This window comes from Balaenoptera ricei, chromosome 1, assembly GCF_028023285.1.
Source record: "Balaenoptera ricei isolate mBalRic1 chromosome 1, mBalRic1.hap2, whole genome shotgun sequence".
NCBI lineage: Eukaryota > Metazoa > Chordata > Mammalia > Artiodactyla > Balaenopteridae > Balaenoptera > Balaenoptera ricei.
The window spans coordinates 132748960-132769553 of record NC_082639.1 but is presented as its reverse complement, the minus strand read 5'-3'; the positions used below and the strand labels follow the sequence as shown (position 1 = coordinate 132769553).

The 20594-nt window shown below is 35.9% G+C and overlaps 1 protein-coding gene across 5 annotated transcripts in view; it reads right to left on the bottom strand.

Moving 5' to 3' along the window:
- Positions 1-12817, bottom strand: part of GORAB (golgin, RAB6 interacting) — a 71738-nt gene extending 58921 nt beyond the window's left edge. For 3 of the 5 annotated variants that reach the window (XM_059903479.1, XM_059903480.1, XM_059903474.1), the window contains exons 1-3: positions 12503-12813; positions 2867-3218; positions 519-620 (exon numbers count right to left, since the gene is read on the bottom strand). In XM_059903479.1, the coding sequence (XP_059759462.1) occupies positions 519-620; positions 2867-3218; positions 12503-12794 (746 nt within the window). In that variant the 5' untranslated portion in view covers positions 12795-12813. Of the gene's footprint in view, positions 1-518; positions 621-2866; positions 3219-12502 lie in introns of all 5 variants that reach the window. The other 2 variants (XM_059903481.1, XM_059903482.1) reach the window with 2 other exon arrangements.
- Positions 12818-20594: the final 7777 nt, after the last annotated feature.

Sequence of the window (20594 nt, the reverse complement as noted above, 5' to 3'; positions counted from 1 at the left end):
CACAGTCATGGATAAAAAGTTAAATTATATCATGTATCTTTTATCAGTGGGGGCAGGATACATTATTTAAGTAAAATGGCCATAGAAAATACAATTAGGATTTGTGGGTGTATAAGTCACTTATGTGGAATAATCTTATTCCTCTACGTGTCAGATGATTAAGGCCTATGTGAAAATTAAAACCTGCATTTGTTGCTAATTTACTTATGTTGATAGCTATTTACTGCTTCCTTATGAATGTGTAGATGGTTAAAACTAAAAACACTGACGATGATCCTTAAGTTTTAATTGCCCCTGTATTTATAAATACATTATAATCTATGCTTAAAAAACCCTCCTTAATAAATTAAGACTGTAATTTCAGTATCATTTGTAAAGCATAATTTTTTTAGTAGGTCTTAAAAGTAATGGCTGTAGAGAAAACGCCATTTATTAGAACAGACATAGGAAAATAAATATAAAACATGACAAAACTAATTACAGGTTACAAACAACCTCTCCTGGTTCAGGTGCCTCACCTTTCTGCAATAGCTTTAGCCAAAAGAGCTTTCTTACGTTTATTTTTCTCTTCCATTAGCCGTTGTTCTTGTTGGAGGACTTCCCAACGAGATTTTTCTTGCCTAGGGAGCAAAAGTATAAAAGTGAGTTTCTGAAACCCCACTCACATCTTACCAGTTTCAGTTCCTAAGCATAAAATTTAATCAACCAGATTATATATATTTTCTTTCAAAAGTCCCCTTAAAAGGAACCCATCTGTAGCTCATTATTTTGTTTTAATAGGAACAAAGACTATGATTTGAAGTAACGAAGGCTTACATAAATTGGCCCTTTGAAATACATTATACATATATAATCTAGGAACCCAAACTGGAAGCCAGAGTACTATGGCATTTTTTAGGAGTACAAAGAAACTTGTTTAAGTTAATCATGTGTTATATGCAAAATAGAAAGCAAAATAATAAGTTGTTCTGTAACTAATTTCATATCTTTTATAGTTTTCTATAATACACATCTTCACCATGTAATAACCCTTAGCACAATAAGCAATGTTTATTTCATACATTCTCTTACAATTTGCTCACTTCTTTCTAGCTCTTAAACATTTTAAACAGAGTGAAACACTATGAACTTAGACTTGAATGCTGGGCTGAAGAAAAACTCCAAAGATCTGCAAACATCAATTGTCTTCCAATCTTTCCAATTCTAAAAGAAATATATTAAAATTTCCTGTAAATTCATGAACTTAATGTCAACTCAAATTAAACAAGGTAATGACAAAGCTATTTGTTCCTATTACTGTCATTTCTCACAGCCATTATATCAAAAAACTCTATTCCCAGACCTAGTAACCACTTGCAAAATTATCCTTTTCTCTCCATTCCTACAGCCTCCACCTTAGTGCTGGCATTGGTCCTCTCTCATTTTTACTATCTGCAGGCACCTCCTCCCCAGATACCTTAATTCCAGCTCACCCAGCACCCAAATGGTGTGCAACAGTGACATCTGGATTTTCTCTAACCATTATTTTTATCAGGGCATCTCTCCTTCAGGGGTCTTGGTGGTGTATTACAGCATCAAGGAACTCACTAGGCAGACATCTTCTGTTTCCAAGTCCTTCTTCACTTCCTTAATTCTCTACTATTTTCTGGCTTATCTTGTGCCTCTTTCAGAAAAGTGAAATGTCATCTCTGACCTTCTCTAGTATATAGTTTTCCTTTCCCCCTCTTAGAGCCTCAGAATTTCTCCGTTTTAACAACAGTTCCTGAGATTACATGTCTTCTATGAATATTTTCTCAAGTACCTAAAAAGAGAATAATTTTCCTGATGACATTCAGTCTAAATTCTCCAGCTCAATTTACACATCCCCCCCAACAACTTGTCTCAGGACTTTGCTGGTAAACTACACTTAAGACATTAAACGTATGCACTTGTTTAATTTGGGTCTCATACTTCATGTGGCTTTCTATCTCTTGTCAAAATGATTTCTTGGCTGTAAACCCCTGGTGGGCAGGAAACACTTAAAACTCAGTACAGAATCTGGATTAGCAGAGACTGGAAAAATAGGTGAGATGAGAAAAAACATAAAACACTTTGAAAAAGAAAGACTTGGAAAATGGAAAACAGAAACAAATACCATTCTTTCTTCCCTGTGAGTGATAAATCAGGAGGAAATAAAGAACGGATATTCAAACATAAACTATATAATAAAAAAAAATTCTGATTATAAGAATTCACAAGTCATAGAATGGTAATTTCCACAAAAATGTGGCTAAACCAAATTCTGGAGGTGGTTTCTAATACAAACACATTAAATAAAGAAATCTAATGATGCAGCTGAATTATTTAATTAGTCCTCTCAATTTCCAATACTCTTTCCTTTGACCATCCCTTCATGTCTCTTCAGGAGTACCCTTTTCTGGGCCAATGAAGATGCAATGTGGAAGTTGAAAGAATGGGTTCAATTTGGGGAGGAGTACTATGCATATAAGAACTGGTTCTGGTGAGTGTAAAGGGCATAGACTCTGGATCCAGAGTCTTGTAATGTGAACCCCACCTCTGCTACTTATTAGTGGTGTATTCACTTTGGGAATACAGTATCTTTTGAGTCCAAGATATCTCATCTGTAAAGTGAAAATAATGAACATGCATTGTAAGACTGTTGCAAAGACTAAATAACATAAAACATAAGAAGTGCATAACACTGCTACTTATATTTAGGTGGTACCTATTTTTCAATAGTTTATTCATTACATTTCTATGTTAGAATATAAAACAAACAAAATGTTAAAACTGTATTTCTTCAAAGCCCAATGGGAAAAAAAAGGTAAAATGGAAAAAAGTCTCATGGATATATAGACTTACTAACAATTCCACTTTCTTTTTTTCCAATTTGCAATCTGGTTTTGGAGGTAGAACCTCAGCATTTTTGTGACCTTCATGGGAATTCTTAAGTCCTAGTTCCCTTGGTTGACTTTCAATACCCTGTGGTTTTCCATCACCAATAGGAGAGGTGAGTGTAGGGGGAGTCGGGGGAGAAGAACATGGTCTTTGAGTATTAAATCTTTGTTTTGGTGCAGAAAGCAGCTGCTCTGGAGGTAATGAGGTTGATCCATCTTGAAGTCCAAGTTTTTGGCTTTGCTCTTGAAGGGCTTTTTCTCGCTGAAGTTGTTGTCGACTTTTCTTCACAGGGACAAGACGCCGCTGTGGTTCAAATGGATCTATATAAAAAAAGAGAATGGAGAAAAATTCCTTTGTGTGAGCAGCAAATAATTATAATTTCTCTAAGAAAATAAAGCATTAACATTAAACTCTGATAATTTTGCAGGGTTTTTCTCCCCTTCTCTTTCTTAAAATCCCAGGGAAAAACAGCCATCTTCTTGCAGAGTTTTGACAGTTCTCCGATCATACCATTAATATTTAACAAAAACTACCTTAGTTCTCAATTATCTTTGAGGAAGTCCATTTGTCTGTGAGCTAGGCCTTAGAATACAAAGCAAGGTTTCAACTTGATTTGCTAACTGCCAGAAGAATCTAATATGACCAAAGTAGGTAGACAAATGAATTCTCTGATATGTCTTAAATTTGATTTATGGTTCTGTCTGTTCTTCTGAAATAAAATGGTGGTTGTTTTCAAATGGGCTTCACCTTTCTTAAATTTTAACAGATCTTAGGGTAATTTGATACATAGGTAGACATGATACACAAAGTATAGCTGAATGAAGTCTCTTAATTTTAGGAATGTTAGTTAACCCTAAATTGTTTTCTTTCATCTTCCAAACAGTCCAGGGCTGTGTTCCCCAAAGTGTAGTTAGCCTTTAATCAATGTATGCAAGTTAATTTTAATAGCAGCCTGAGCAAAGCAATAGAGGAAGATAAAACAATTGGGAGAAATTTTTTTAAAAAGCATTACGAACTAAATGATAACACTTCCATTGTACTTTTTGGATTGTCCATACCAGTATTAACCTTGTAGGTCAGACAACTGGAGAATCTTGACTCACATTCATACTATACTTAATAAGATCTGTAAGAGATATTCTTTACAAAATGCCTGAGAAATGAAACTATGATAAGTTCTTATAAATGAACTAAATGGGTTTTTTAAAATCCTGCATATTGACCTTTGAAACAACATAAGCTTAATATTTAAATTTCCGAAAGGAGAGTTAAAAGCTTTGTAGTCAAAGTTCTGGTGTTGTTTTTCTCCACACCTCAGTAACCTTAGGCAAGTCAATTAATTATTCTATACCTCAGTTTCTTCATCTGTCAAACTGGTTGAAAATGTACTTGCTCTACTTAACTCATGGAGTTGGTGTAAGAATTAAAGAAAATATTTTCAAAGACATACAATCAAAAGTAAAATGTTATTGTTGACTTTAGACAGAAACACAAAGTAGAGTACTATATCTTGCAACAGAAACTTATTCTTGGCTACTGATCTTTATTCACACCATCAGAAAATGTCATTGAGCCTGCTTACCTTTCAGTTACACTTGTTAGCTGAATTATTAATACCCCTCTGAAAGTCAGTAATGCAGCTTCCATTTTATTTTGCATTTTCACAGAACCTACCTATAAGGTTAAAAATGCTAACTTTTAAACTCCCAAACAACAAATCAGGTCACTTAAGAATTAAACATATGACCAAAAAACTCTTGGAACTAATAAGTCATTATAGCAAGGTTACAGAATACAAGATTAATGTACAAAAATCAATTACTTTCCTAGCGGCAAGGAACAAGTGGAATTTGATATAAAAAACACAGTAACATTTACATTAGCACTCAAAAAAAAAAAAAGAATTACTTAGGTATAAATCTAACAAAATATGTACAAGATCTGTGAGGAAAACTACAAAACTCGAATGAAATCAGGGAACGAAATAAATGGAGAGATATCCCATATTCATTGGTAAGAAGACTCAGCATTGTCAAGATGTCAATGTCAGTTCATCCTAACTTGATCTATAGATTGACCGCAATACCAATCAAAATCCCAGCAAGTTATTTTATGGATATTGACAAAATGATTCTCAAGTTTATACAGAGAGGCAAAAGACCCAAAATAACCCACATAATATTGAAGAACAAAGCTGGACTGGCACTACTTGACTTTAATACTGACTATAAAGCTACAGTGGGTATCAGCAGAAGAATAGAATAGAGATCAATGGAATAGAACAGAGCCCAGAAATAGGCCCATATTAATACAGTCAACTGATCTTCGGCAAGGGTGCAAAGGCAATACGATGGAATAAAAATATTCTTTTCAACAACTGGTGCTGGAACAACTGGACATCCTCAAGCAAAAACAAATAAATCTAGACACAGACCTTATGCCTCTCACTCAAAATGGATTATAGACCTAATGCAAAAGTCCAAACTATAAAATTCCTAGAAGACGACAAAATTTCTAGGAGAAAATCTAGATGATCTCAGGCACAGCAATGACTTTTTTAGATATAACACCAAAAGGCACTATTCATAAAAGAGATAACTGATAAACTGAATTTCATTAAAATTAAAAACTTCTGCTCTGTGGAAGACAATGTCAAAGGAATGAGAAGACAAGTCACAAACTGGGAGAAAACATTTGCAACAGACACCTCTGATAAAAAAGGACTGTTATCTAAAGTATACAAAGAACTCTAAAAACTCAATAGTAAGAAAACAACCTGAATAAAAAATGGGCCAAAGACCTTTAACAGGCACCCTGTCACCAAAGAAGATATACATACAGCAAATATGCATATGAAAAGATTCCAAATCACATGCCATCAGGGAAATGCAAATTAAAACAAGATACCACTACACAACTATTAGAATGGCCAAAAATCTGTAAAACTGACAACACCAAATGCTGGTGAGGTTGTGGAGCAACCAGAACTCTTTCGTTGTTGGTGGGAATGCAAAATGGTGTCACTTTGGAAGACAGTTTGGTGGTTTCTCACAAAACTAAACATACTCTTACCATACGATATAGCAATCGTGCTCACTGGTATTTTAAAGGCAATAAAAACTCACGTCCACACGAAAACCTGAGCACGGATGTTTATAGAAACTTTACTCATAATTGCCAAAACCTCGAAGCAACCAAGATGTCCTTCAGTAGGTGAATGGATAAACTGTGGTACACACAGACAATGGAATATTATTCAATGCTAAAAATAAAAGAAATAAGCTGTCAAGCCACATAGAGCATGGAGGAACCTTAACTGCATACTACTAAGTGAGAGAAAACAATCTGAAAAGGCTATATACTGTATGATTTCAACTATATGACGTTCTGGAAAAGGCAAAACTATGGAAACAGTAAAAAGATCAGTGACTGCTAAGGATTGAGGAGAGAAGGGATGAATAGGCAGAGAAAAGAGGATGTTTAGGGCAGTGAAAATACTCTGTATACTATAACAGATACATGACATTATGCATTTGTCCAAACCCATAGCATGTACAACACCAAGAGTGAACCCTAATGTAAACTACAGACTTGGGTGATAATGATGGGTCAATGTAGGTTATAACCAATGTGCCACTCTGGTGGAAGATGTTGATAATGGGGGTGGCTATGTACGTGTGGGGGCAGGGAGTATATGGGAAACCTCTGTATCTTCCTCATAATTTTGCCATGAACCTAAAATTGCTCTTAAAAAAAATTAGGTTTTTAGGAAGAACTGGAAAGAAAAGGAACATACTGTTTTACATACTTATATCGGGAGCTGCAATTATCCAGAAGACTGTGGTAAACTGGGAGCACAAGTACAGTTTAAAGGGGGCAATCCATAGCCACCTCTAGCCATTAAAAATGGCAGCTGTCACTAAAAAATTTAGGTCAGTGTTATCAGACATTTTGATTTTTCACCAGAAAAATTCAGATTTTTATGTAAAATATAGGGAATTGCATCAATCAAGAAAATCTAGGTTATGCTGTAGAGGCAAAGAACCCTGGAATCTTTGTGGTTTCAAACAACAAAGGTTTATTTCTCATTAATGCCACGTGCCAACTGAAGGCCAGCAGCAGCTTTCTGCTGATCAGTCTCTTAGGGCTCCAGGCTGACTGCACAGCCATTTAGTGTTGCTAGCTCCCATGGCAGGTGAGAAGAGAGCTCAGGAAGGTCCTGGTTCAGCAATTAATTGCTCTGACCCAGTAGTGACATAACACTTCTGCTCACAATTCAATGCTGAACTAGCACTTGGTCTGATCCAAAAACAAGGGCAATAGGAATATACTGGGAAGAGAAGTGAACTAGAAGTATTTTCACCACTATTAATTTAAAAAGAAATTTAAAGATTAGATAATCCAAAAAAGGAAAATTAAAATGAAAAGACAAACACATATCTGGGTTAAATCAATCCAAGAGGCTGAGTCTGTGAACTTTGTTCTATATCCTTTAAGCTCTACTTTCTCCTACCAAGACAACCATCATTTGAATCATGTGTTGATCATTCCTTTCCTTTGCTTTTTATGTCATACTGCATCTACAAATATTTCTTCAAAATTTTAGTTTGTTTTAACTTTATATAAAGGGTGTCATGGTGGATGTAATCTTCTATAACTTAATATGATATTGCCAATATTCATCCATATTGTTCATGTTGCTTCAGCCATTCAATTTTAATGCTGTATAATATTCTATTGTATTAATAAACCAGAGTCTATTCATCTTCTTCCTTTGATGGACATTTAGATTGGATCCAGGTTTTTGCTTTGGTGAATATTGCTGTTATGTCTCCTCTTGTATAGGTACAAGAATTTACCTTGGATACCATCTAAGAACTGTTGTGTCATAAAGTATAACTTTAGGAGAAACGTCAAATTGCTTTCCAAAGTGCATTCTCTCTGGCAATGTATAAGTTCCTGTGGATGCAGTTTCTCTTCAATATATAATAGTATCAGACTTTGATTTTTGTCAGTCAAATGGGTATGAAGTAGTGTCTCACTGTGGTCCTGATTTGCAATTCTGTTTGTTGATGGTGATAAGCATCTCTTCATATTTCCTTTTATAAGAAATATATATTCATATCTTTTGTTGATTTTTCTTTTGGCTTGTTTGTTTTCTTCATATGTCAGCAGTAATTGGAAAACATAATTAAAGAGAAGATATTTCAATACTAGAAAGTATCAAGTATCTAGGAACAAATGTAGCAAGAGGGTGTTCAAAACTTCTACAGGAAAAATTCTAAAATTTTATTAGAAGATATTAAAGAAGACCTAAATAAATGAAGACACATACTGGGTTAGTGGTAGTGTTCACAATGTGAAAATGTGAAATCTCCCCAAATTGATCTAAAGACTCAATGCAATGCCAATAAACATTTCAACTCTCAGTTTTCATGGGTTTTCCATGAAATTTGGTAAAATCACAAAAATTTTATATGAAGGGGTAAAAGCTCAAGAATAGCAAGGAAACTTCCAAAGAAAAAGAACAAGGGGACTAGACTACTAGCTATCAGGAATATTGCAAAACTTTAAAACACTGTGGTATTGGTGCAGGAATAGATAAAACGACCAATGGATTAGAATAAAGAACAGAGAAACAAGCTCATACATGTTTGAAGCACTGGTATACAACAGAGGTAGCATAGCAGATCAACAACAAAAGGTGGGATCTCTTCAATAAATGGACCCGGGGGAAAAATGGTTATCTATATGGAAAAGATGAAATCAGATCTATCCCTCATACCATATAAAAACAAACAAAACACTCACCAAATGGATTAAGGACTTAACTGTCAAATCAACACTTTAAAACACATCAGAAACACATTTCTTTATGCAATGTTTTGAATCTGTTACAGCTTATAATAAAAACGATTTTTAAAAACTCTTAATTGAAAATAGGGATTAATATCTTTTTTTTTTTTTAAGTTTTTTAATTTATTATTTATTTATTATTTTTATTTTTGGCTGTGTTGGGTCTTCGTTTCTGTGTGAGGGCTTTCTCCAGTTGCGGCGAGTGGGGGCCACTCTTCATCGCGGTGCGCGGGCCTGTCACTATCGCGGCCTCTCTTGTTGCGGAGCACAGGCTCCAGACGCTCAGGCTCAGTAGTTGTGGCTCACGGGCCCAGTTGCTCTGCGGCATGTGGGATCTTCCCAGACCAGGGCTCGAACCCGTGTCCCCTGCATTGGCAGGCAGATTCTCAACCACTGCGCCACCAGGGAAGCCCAAGGGATTAATATCTTTTAGAACCTTATAGTAGGGTGCTAATTTCTTAAAACACAGAAAATGTTGACTATAAAAGAAGAACTAACAAATTTGTCCATATTAAAATTACTTTCTTCATTAAAAGATAAAAGTTAAAAGATAAATTACATACTGTGAGAAGATATTCATAATATAACTAGCAAAGAACTAGTATCAAGAAAAAAGAACTCAGGACTTCCTCTGGGACACAGTGGTTAAGAATCTGCCTGCCAATGCAGGGGACATAGGTTCGATCCCTGGTCCAGGAAGATCGCACATGCCATGGAACAACTAAGCGAGTGTGCCACAACTACTGAGCCTGTTCTCCACAACTAGAGAGCTGCATGCCACACTACTGAGCCCACATGCTGCAACTACTGAATCCTACGTGGCTAGAGCCCATGCTCCACAACAAGAGAAGCCACCACAATGAGAAGCTCATGCACCGCGATGAAGAGTAGGCCCCGCCTGCCACAACTAGAGGAAGCCCGAACGCAGCAACGAAGACCCGATGCAGCCAAAACTAAATAAAATTTAAAAAAAAAAGAATAAAGAACTCATATTTTCTTTAACTAGAAATTGACAGCACTATTTATGTACAATTTTTTTCATTATGAAATAAACTATACATTAAATAATATGTATGTCTCTGTTACATATACACATCCAACTTGTATGAATTATAAAAACTCATGACACAGTTTAATAAAACATGACTACAGGAGACATAACTGATGTTCAAGGATTGACACATTACCCCTCTTTTGGAACACACAAGATAATTTTACTTCCTGTCCTCCAAGTCATATGACTTACTTTTGCTAAATGAAACATAAGTAGGAGTGACACCTGTCATTTAGTGGTGGAAGCATTTAATTGCCAATGCTCAATTCTCAGTCTTCTCCTGCCATGGTGAACTCCTATGACAATACCAAATCATGGTGTGTAGTGACCATGTCAACCCATGGAAGACATGAAACTAGAGTGAAAAAGAGATCTTTATTATTTCAAACAACTGATACTTTAGGGATATGTGTTACAGCAGCTTAACTTGGCTGAATCTGATTTCATAATTATCAGTACTTCTGAAAGTGTATTTGCCCCTTCTTGTTCATATTCCCTTGCCTTCCCACCACCCTGAATTTTGTGTTTCATTCCTTTGATTTTCTTTATATATTTCCTATATTCCTAAAAGAATATACCTGCTTTGTATGATTTTGAACTTCTATAAATGGTATCAGACTGTATATATTCTTCTGCAATTTGTTCTTTTCAGATGTTAAGTTTATGAAATTTATACATGTTAATACATGTGACTATAGTTCATATATTCCCACTAGCTGTATAGTAGCTCAGTGGATGATTATACCACTATTTATTTATCCACTCCCTTGTTAATGAACACTTGGGTTGTTTCCAGCTTTTTAATATTATAAACAATATAAACAAGATTATTAAGAACTTTTTGACTTTCCCAAATGCCCATATGGGTTTCTCTAGAGTAGTGTTGTATTTATTTTTGCTGGCAACCAACCCCATCTTCATAGATCATTTAAATATATTTTTAAGGCTGGAGAACAGCTGGAAGGAGCCTTAAAAATTAAAGACTCAGCTGTTTTAGTTTTATAAATAAGAACTCCAAGACAAAAAGATTTAGAGGCAGAGCTGGGAGATCTTCTATATACCAATCACTGTGTTTGGCTATGAGTATACAAAGATGTTGAGATGTTTTCTTAAGGTGGTCAAAGACTAGTGAGTTGCGTCTATGCTCTAACCTCTCACTGAAATGACAGGTCTTTAAATTAAGGTCCTTCCACCCCCTCTCTATGCCAAATTACAAAGCTATTTAGAAACATACTTCCACATAATGAATCTAATGTTTAATTTAGACTTCTACATTAAGTCTTCTTTCCCCTGGCAAACTCACCTCTGCTAACACATAATCTCTGTGAAATTTTGCCAAGCTCCACCCAACCACCAGCACAGTAAAGTTCCTGCTAATTCTGTAGCAAACTCTTGTACAACATCTACTATCACATTATATCATAGTTTGTCTCTTCATTAGACTATAAGCTCTTTGAAGGCAGGGATGACGCTTTGTTCATATCAGCATCCCTAATGCAGAAGCTGATACCCATAACTTCTGGTCAGACCAGAGCAGGGGTACTAGTACTCCATACATCTGAACATGGGAATGTCAGTTAATTACAAAGTGTAGTGTAACTTTTATGATATAGTTTTTAAAGGCCTCTGGACCAGTCAAAATTTCCTCGATCTACATAATCTACACTGGCCTTACGTTACAAATTTACTTCCTTTTCCACTTGTCAGCCCTAGATTATTTTCACAACCATGCTAAAAATGCACAGGCTTACCTGAGAAAACATCCAATTTTCTCACATACTCTAATTAAAGGTATGGCAGAGCTAATTTAATTTTCTCCCAGAATGTGTAAGTTATGGCACCAAGAATGGTGTAAGCTCACAGAAGTGGTGTGCATTACCAGGATCACCATACAGAACTTTACGAAATTTCAACCACAATCAAAGCACAGTTTATATCACCAAGAGTTTCTCACAAAGTATCAGCAAACTTAATTTCTTCATTAAAAGATAACAAAATAGTACAAGTCCATTCAATGATTACGTTAAAAAGCTGGAGAAGGAAGCACAAAATTTTAGCTTACACTAAAGTCAGTAGATATGGATGGATGGATGGACAGAGGCGTAGATAGGTAGCTAGATATTTCACATCTAACTTCTCAAAGACCCTTTTGGTTTGCTGACTCTCAAGAGTTGGAAAGAACTGCAAAAATCACCTGGCAAGTAAAAGCAAGACTCCAGATGTCTTATGAAAAGCACCAACTTTTTGCATTTATTCAGACTCCTGTGCTCCTTTTTCCCAATCATTGCCTGCTTCTATAAATTCATCACAAATTTAATATGGTGTGTGCCCCTTCTCCTTCCTTTACTCAGACCCCAACCCTCCAACCACCGATCTATGCAGCAATCCTCCTAATAGGTCACTTCCACTCCCAAGTCCCCTTCCTTTCACCGGAAAAAGTCAAATCCTTGAAATAAATACTTGAAGTCTCTTTTCTAAAAGTAGACCCCAGTCCTCTGTGCCCGCCCCCCTCCCCCAGGCGTGGCTCCAAGTACATCCATTTCTGGCGCCCTCTCAATCCACTCCTCCCACTTATAGCTCCTTCCCCTAACACAGATAACCCTTTTCCCCGCCCCCTTCCCCTCAAAAACTGCAGCCCCACCCCTTCCCCTTAACAGACCCAAGAATTAAATCTGTGCAGACCCGTCCCTTTACCTTTAGTCTGCTTTAATCGCCTCAGCTCCTCCTCAGAGAAGCCGGCCCAACCCTGCGCCATCCGCCTCGACTTGCCAGCACGCCTAGAACGCCCAAACCTCAGAGCCCCAATTGCCAACACAGCTACCCAGGCACATCCGGGTTCTTCCCCTGCCGCGGCTGACCAACCAATCAACGCATCGAGCTCTGGACGCAAGGCCCCCTCTCCCCTGCAGCAGGACCCGGCTCTCTTCGAGGCTCTCTCCGTCAGTGCCGGACAAACTGCATGAAGAAATCGTGGCCTCGCAGACATTCATTTCCCCTGACCTGGCTGCTCTTTCTCCCTGTCTCCTATGCTTGTTGGGTTATCGCTTCAAGAGGTAAAGGGGGAAATAGCGATGGAAATAAAGGTGGAGATAAACAGGCAGTGAGGAAGTGACTACGAGTCGGTGGCGGAAAAGGGAGGACAGAGCTGCTTCTTGGCGCCCTCTGAATTTATTGGGGCGGAGCACTCTACGTGTTGGTGGTGGAGGGTTTCGCTGCGTGGCTTGTAGAGGCTTCTTCCAAAACTGCACTGAAATCATCCCGCAAGTTGACTCAAGAATGTTCAGATTTAGGCTTTTAATTATAAAGAATCATTTCAGAGGACTGGGGTATAATAGTGGAAAGGGAACAGACACGTGTAACAGCGTAGCCAGGTCTCCCTCAGGCTGTAGCGACTCCTAGATTTCTGTGGATTGGGACTTGGTTCTTCGATTTTGAGAAAGATTCTCGCTAATCTGTAACCTTTCTCCTAAGGGATGTCTAAATTCCTCCTCTTAAAAATGATCTGTCCTCTGTTTTTATGTTCAGAGAAGGCAATGTAAAAACGTCGGCGCTGGGGGATGGGAAAACACTTCCTAGGCTTCTCCCGCCTGGAGTCCTGATTTCAATGTTCTGGTACTACCTTGAACACGTTACCACTCTGGGCTTCCATTTTCTCATTTTAAGCAAGATTTTGGAGATTAAAAGATGCAAACGTTGTCAAAGTACATATAGATCAAGATGATTTAAATGAGACCACTTAATTTTTCGTGTTTCTCTTTTCACTGTTTTGCATTTTTAAAACCAGTTATTTTGGCTTACATTTAGAAATCACATGTGTGGCTTTTGGTTTTAGTGTGTCAATACTTTTAAACAAATTAAAATAAAGGAGTAGACTAAAAATAAAATAGTACACTAAGAAAAGAGTTGGAATGAATATTTCAAGCTTAAATAGGTGATTAGAAGGTGACGGGTGTTTGGAATTTTCTTTGTAACCTTTAAGCTTTTAAACTTAAAAGCGATTTCTTAAATTTAGGTGTGCACAAACTCTTCATTTTAAATGTGGACTCATTTTTCCTAACATTAAAAAAAAATGCTATCCAAAAGGATTGGAGGAGCCAGATTCATCCAGTTTTTGAAGCTAGACTAAATACGTTAAAGTATACAGATAATCTAGCTTCAAAATAGTAGATGAGGATCGGTACATTCTGGTAGTTAATTCAGTTTGCCATTTACAGGCCTCAGCTATCTAGTTCCATCTAATAAAAATGAACCACCTTGTATGCCCCATGTTAAATTTTATACATAAACTTTCTTTAGCTCACTTTGGGTAGATTTCAAGAATTATCAGTAATCTTAATAGAGATGGAAATTAAGGTATTTTAAAAAGTTTTGCATTAACCCTGAATGAGAACCAAGCATGAGCAAGATTATGGTAAAAGACAACATCTGTATAAAGTTATAATTTCCAATTTGCAAGCTTCTAAATCTACTGTTTGTTGTTTCTGTTAGCTCTCCCTCATGGTGACTGGTTTCTTCAAATAATGTATATTTTATTGGGAGTTTATCTTCAAAAAAGTTCTGTGAGAGTCCTTTATATCTTGGATTGAGAGACTACAGATTGGTTTTGCTGGTCCCTAGAAGTTTCATTTGCTTTAAACCAGATTTAAGGTAATTTTTTAAACTTGTAATATAAATTTAGATCTCACCGCCATGTATGATACAGGCCTCAAGTAGAGATAACAGTCTTCCTTACTGCTTTTACAAAGCAGTAGGCTGAGTTTTTTCTAATCCTCTGTTACCATGTGGACCATCCTTTCCACACTCTGAACTTTATTTCGGTGATCTTGTCTTCAAATGTGTTTAGGAATCAAATCCCCAGCACACATTCAGGTAGAGTACCCCTTGGATTTGCTTTCTACATCTCTTTTTGCTTTCTTTTAAGTTCTGTGATGTATTTTTTCTTTTAAATAAAAACATGTTGTGTAGTATACAGCATTTTTGTGTTTGTAGCAAAAGGGGACCATCTGTGACAACTTAGACTATTATATTGGCTCCAGTTGATTCTCCAACAGAGAAGCTAGAGTAATTTTTTAGAAAAGAAAAATCTAATGTCTATAGCCTGCTTAAAACTGTAAAACAGCTTCCCGTTGCCTTTTGAATAAAATCCCAGTTCCTACATGAGCCTGCATGATCTATCTGATCCCTGCCTACCTCTTACAGGACCATTGTGCTGTCTTTCCCTTTATTCCACATTCCCTACACTCCAGCCAGGTTGGCTTTCTTTGGAGTTTTAGAACATGCCAGTCTCTCCTGCCATCCCCTACTGCCCTACCCAAGGCGTTCCCAAATCCTGTTCCATTTGGCTGTAATGATCTTTACCTTATCTGGCTGGCTCTGCTTCAGGTTTTGACCTGAATGTCCACTTAGACTTCAGTGACTACCCTATTCTATCCAAATAGCACCCCAGTTTTTTCCCTACATTTCTGTGTTCTTTATTATTTTCATTTAGCACTAATTACAACTCCTAAATTATTTGCATTTGTTTATTTTCTATTTCCCTTTACTAGTTAATATCTCCACGAGATCAGGCGATGCATCTTTTATTTACTCAGTGTAAAACAGTGTTTGACACCTACTGAGCACTCACATAAATATTGAAAGAAGAAACCTTTCAAAGTTAAGTATTGAATTGAAACATTTCCACATCTTATATATTCTGAGATTCCTTTCCAGTATGAGTTTCTATGAACCCCATTTGTTACTTATTGCTAGTTGCAGCCATGGCCTCATGGTTTAGTAAATAAAAAACATTAAAAATAGGCTGAAAAGGGACTTACCTGGTGGCACAGTGGTTAAGAATCTGCCTGCCAATGCAGGGGACATGGGTTTGATCCCTGATCCAGGAAGATCCCACATGCTGTGGAGCAACTAAGCCCGTGCACCACAACTACTGAGCCTGCGTTCTAGAGCCCGTGAGCCACAACTACTGAAGCCAATGCACCTAGAGCCCATGCTCCACCACCACAATGAGAAGCCTGTGCACTACAACGAAGAGTAGCCTCCGCTCACAACAGCTAGAGAAAGCCTGCACGCAGCAACAAAGACCCAACGCAGCCAAAAATAAATAAATAAAATATAAATAAATTTATTTTAAAAATAGGCTGAAAAGAATCAAGATGCCATTTTATTTCTTTATAAGGCCTTTAAAATAGCATTTCAGCAGTATCCCATAATTTTCAATGTATGTCTTGCATATCTATCAGATTTATCTGTAAGTAATAAATAACATGATGCTATTGTAAATAGCAATTTTATTCAATTTTTAATATTTTGTGTCTACTATATAGAAGTAAAATCAATTTTTGTTGATCAACCATGATAAACACACTTAATAGTTTTTTTTTTAATTTTTAATTTATTTGTTTCTATTTTTGGCTGTGTTGTGTCTTTGTTTCTGTGTGCGGGCTTTCTCTAGTTGCGGTGAATGGGGGCTACTCTTCCTTGCGGTGCGCGGACTTCTCATTGTCATGGCTTCTCTTGTTACGGTGCATGGGCTCTAGGCACGCGGTCTTCAGTAGTTGTGCATGGGCTTAGTTGCTCTGCAGCATTTGGGATCTTCCCAGACCAGGGCTCGAACCCGTGTTCCCTGCGTTGGTAGGCGGATTCTTAACCACTGCGCCATCAGGGAAGCCCAACACACTTAATAGTTGTAGCAGCATTTTTAAAAGTGGATTTCATTGGGTTTTCTACCTGGATGATCATGTTGTCTGCAAACGACAGTTTTACTTCTTTCTTTCTTCTAATCTGAATGCCTTTTTTTCTTTTCTTGCCTTATTGCACTGGCTAGACCCACCAGTATAATGTTGAATAGAAAAATGAGATTGTGTATCTTTTCTTGTTTCTGATCTCAGGGGAAAAGCATAAAGTCTTTCACCATTAAGTGTAGTGCTAGCTTTAGTTTTTTTTGGTAGATGTCCTTTATTAGGTTGATGAGATTCCTTTCTATTCCTAGTTTTCTAAGAGTTTTTATCAGAAATGGATAACGGATTTTCTTGCATGCGTTTTCTGGGTCTATTGACATGATAATATGATTTTTCTTTATTAGATTCTTAATATGGTGAATTGCATTGATCAGTTGGCCAATGTTACACCAATCTTGCATCCTGGGATAAACTCTACTTAGACGTAGTATAGTATATTATGCTTTTTGTATATTGGATTTGATTGGCTAAAATTTTGTTAAAATTTTTGCATATGTTCATGAGAGATACAGGTCTAAAGTTTAATTTTGTGTAATGTTTCCCTTGTTTTGGGGTCAGGGTAATACTGGTTTCACCAAATGAGAAATGTTTTCTTCTCTTTGATTTTCTGAAAGACTTGTGTAGCATTGGTATTAATTCTTCCTTATATACTTGGTAGAATTTACCAGTGAAGCCATCTGAATTTTCCTTTGTGAGAAACTTTTTAACTACAAATTGAATTTCTTTGATAGATAAAGGCCTACTTAGATTATTTATTCTTGAGTGATTTTGGTAGTTTTTCTTTCAAGATATTTCTTTGTTTCATCTAAGTTGTTGAAAGTATTGGCATAAAATTGTTCATAATGTTCTTATTGTTCAGGAAAGGGTTAGCTCAGAGGGTTTGTGATGTTCAAACTCTGCACATTCCAAAGAAATAACTGGCCCTTGACTGACTCCTGGGAGAAAACCTCTAAGCATCCTTCATGATAAGGTTGTCTTTATATGCCTAGGGTCTTTGTGCTTGTCAGATAGTTTATGCTAACAATGTGACTTATGGTGAATGCCTATTTTTGTTTACCTGGATTTCTGGGCCATACTTTATCAGTTTGATCTCTGGAGGGGCTGGAGACTGGATAGCTAAAGTCAGTGATGTTGGTGTTCCATGCCTGCATGACTTGACTCCCAATAAGAACCCTAGACAACAAGGTTTACGTGAGCTTCCCAGGTTGGCAATACTTCATATGTGTTGTCACACATCATTGATGGGAGGATTAAGACCTGTCCATACAACTACATTGGGAGAGGACAACTAGAAGTTTATATCTGATTTCTTCTGGGCTCCTCTCTGTGTGTTTTGCCTTTTCTGATTTTAATATGTATCTGTTCACTGTAATAAATGCAGTTGTAAGTATAACAGTTTTTCTGAGTTCTTTGAGTCTTTCTAGTGCTAATCATCAAAACTTAGGGTGGTATGGGGGGCCCCGACACTTATTATCCTTTTAATATCTGTAGATTTTGCAGTGTTATCACTTCTCTAATTCCTGATATTGGTAATTTGTATCTTGTCTCTTTTTATCTGATCACTCTCCTAAGAGGTTTATCAATTCTATTTTCTCAATCAGCTTTTGGTGTTACTGAATTTCTCTATTGTTTATTAGTTTTCCACTTTGTTGATTTCTGCTCTAATCTTTACAGTTTTATTTCTTCTGCTTACTTCAGGTTTCATTTGCTCTTCTTTTCCTAGTTTCTTAAGGTAGAAATTGAGGTTGTTGATTTAAAACTTTTCTCTTTTCAAAATAGGTGTTTAGTGCAATAAATTTTCTCCTAAGTACTGCTTTGGCAGAATCCCATGAATTTTGATGTGCTGTGTTTTTTCATTCAATTCTAATTTCTCTTTTGATTTTATCTTTGAGTCATTGATTAAAATTCTGTTGTTTAGTTTTAAATATCAATATTTTGAGATTTCTAGAGTCCTCTCTTACTACTGATTCCTAGTTTACTTTCACTGTGATCAGGTAAGTAGTATATATAGTTTGAGTCCTTTTATATTTATTGAGATCTGTTTTATGCCCCACAATGTAGTCTCTCTTGGAAAATATTCTGTGTGCAAATGAAAGGAACATGTATTCTGTTGTTGTTGGATAGAGTGTTCTATTAGTGCCAATCAGGTCAATTTTGTTTGATTGTGGTTTTTAAGTCCCCTATATTATTACTGGTTTTCTGTCTACTTATTCTATTTATTGAGAGATGAGAAATGAAATCTCCTACTATAACTGTGGATTTGTCCATTTCTTCTTGCTGTTCTCTCAGTATTGCGTTAGTGTCTTGAAGCCCTATTATTAGGTGCATGAACATTTAGGATTGTATGTCTTCTTGATTATTAGACCCACTTATAAAATTTGTCCTCCTTTTGCCTGATAATATTTGTCTTAAATCTATTTAGTCTGATACTAATATGCCACTCTAGTTTTCTTTTGAATAATGTTAGGATGGTATATCTTTTTTTTTTTCTTTTAACATACTTGTACCTTTCGTTTAGGCAGCATTGGTCTTGCTTTTGTATCCAATATAGCAGCCTCTGCCTTTTAATTAGTGTGTTTATACCATTTATATTTAATGTGATTATTATGTTTAGGTCTTAAACCTCTAAGCTAAACCTTAAACCTTAAACCAAAATATTCCAGTCTTCGATTTCTCTTTGTCTTTGTTGTTTGTTCCCCTTCCCCATCTTCTTCTTCATTAAATTTTTTAAATGATTCTATTTCCTTTGGTAACTTATTAGCTATAACTCTGTTTTATTATTTCAGTGGTTGCTTTAGAATGATAGTATACAGCTTTAACTTATCACAGTTGACAGTCACATAATATTATAACACTTCACATATAAGAAACTTACAAATATATATTCTACTTCTCTTCTGCCCTTTATGTTATTATTTTCATGCATTTAACTTATACATGTTATAAACCTCACAATATATTGTTATTATTTTTGTTTAAACAATTATTTCTTTAAAAGATTTAAATAAAAATGTCTTATATATTTACTTATATAGATACAGATTTCTGTGCTCTTCATTCCTGTGTGCAGATCCATATTTTCATCAGGTATAATTTTCCTTCTGCCTAAAAGGCTTAACATTTCTTCTAGTACTGTTAAGGTCTACTGTTGATGAATTCTTTCAGCTTTTATATATGTAAAAAAGTCTTTATTTTGCCTTTGGTTTTTTTGTTTTTGTTTTTTGTACTTGAATATACAAAAAAGTTTTATTCAAATCAGGCAAAATACTGGGAACGATCCCAATGTCTATTGCTTAATAACTGGATAAACAAATTGTGTTTTACTCATGTGATGGAATACTATTCAGTAATAAAAAGAATAGACTACTATTATTTCTTCAAATATATTTTCTGTCCTCCCTGCTCTCTTCTTTTGGGGCTTCCATTACACATTTGTTAGCCACTTGAAGTTTTCCTGCAGTTCACTGATGCTCTTTTTATTTTTTAACATGGTTTTTTTTTCCCTCTTTTTGCTTCATTTTGTATAGTTTCTATTGTTGTGTCTTCAAATTCGCAAATATTTTATCCAACGTCTAACCTTCTACTAATCCCATCAAGTGTATTTTTTCAACACAGACATTGCAGTTTCTTTCTATAGATGTTCTGTTTGGATCTTTTTATATCTTTGGTATATCTCCTTAACTTTCTGAACATATGGAATACAGTAGTGATAAATATTAGTGTCACTGTCTGATGATTTTAACATCTGTGTTAGTTCTGGGTCAGTTTTAATAGATTAATTATTTTCTTCAATATGATTCATATTTTCTGGCTTCTTTGCATGCCTGGTAAACTTTGATTTGATTCAAGATGTGAATTTTATCATGTTGGGTGTTAGCTATTTTTGTTTTCCTATAAATATTTTTGAGCTTTGTTCTGAGATGCAGTTAAGTTACTTGGAGATAGTTTTATCTTTTTGAGAATTGTAACTTTTAAAATTTGTTAGACATGACCAGAGAAATGTTTACTCAAGACTAATTATTTCCTACTACTGAAGCAAGAATCTG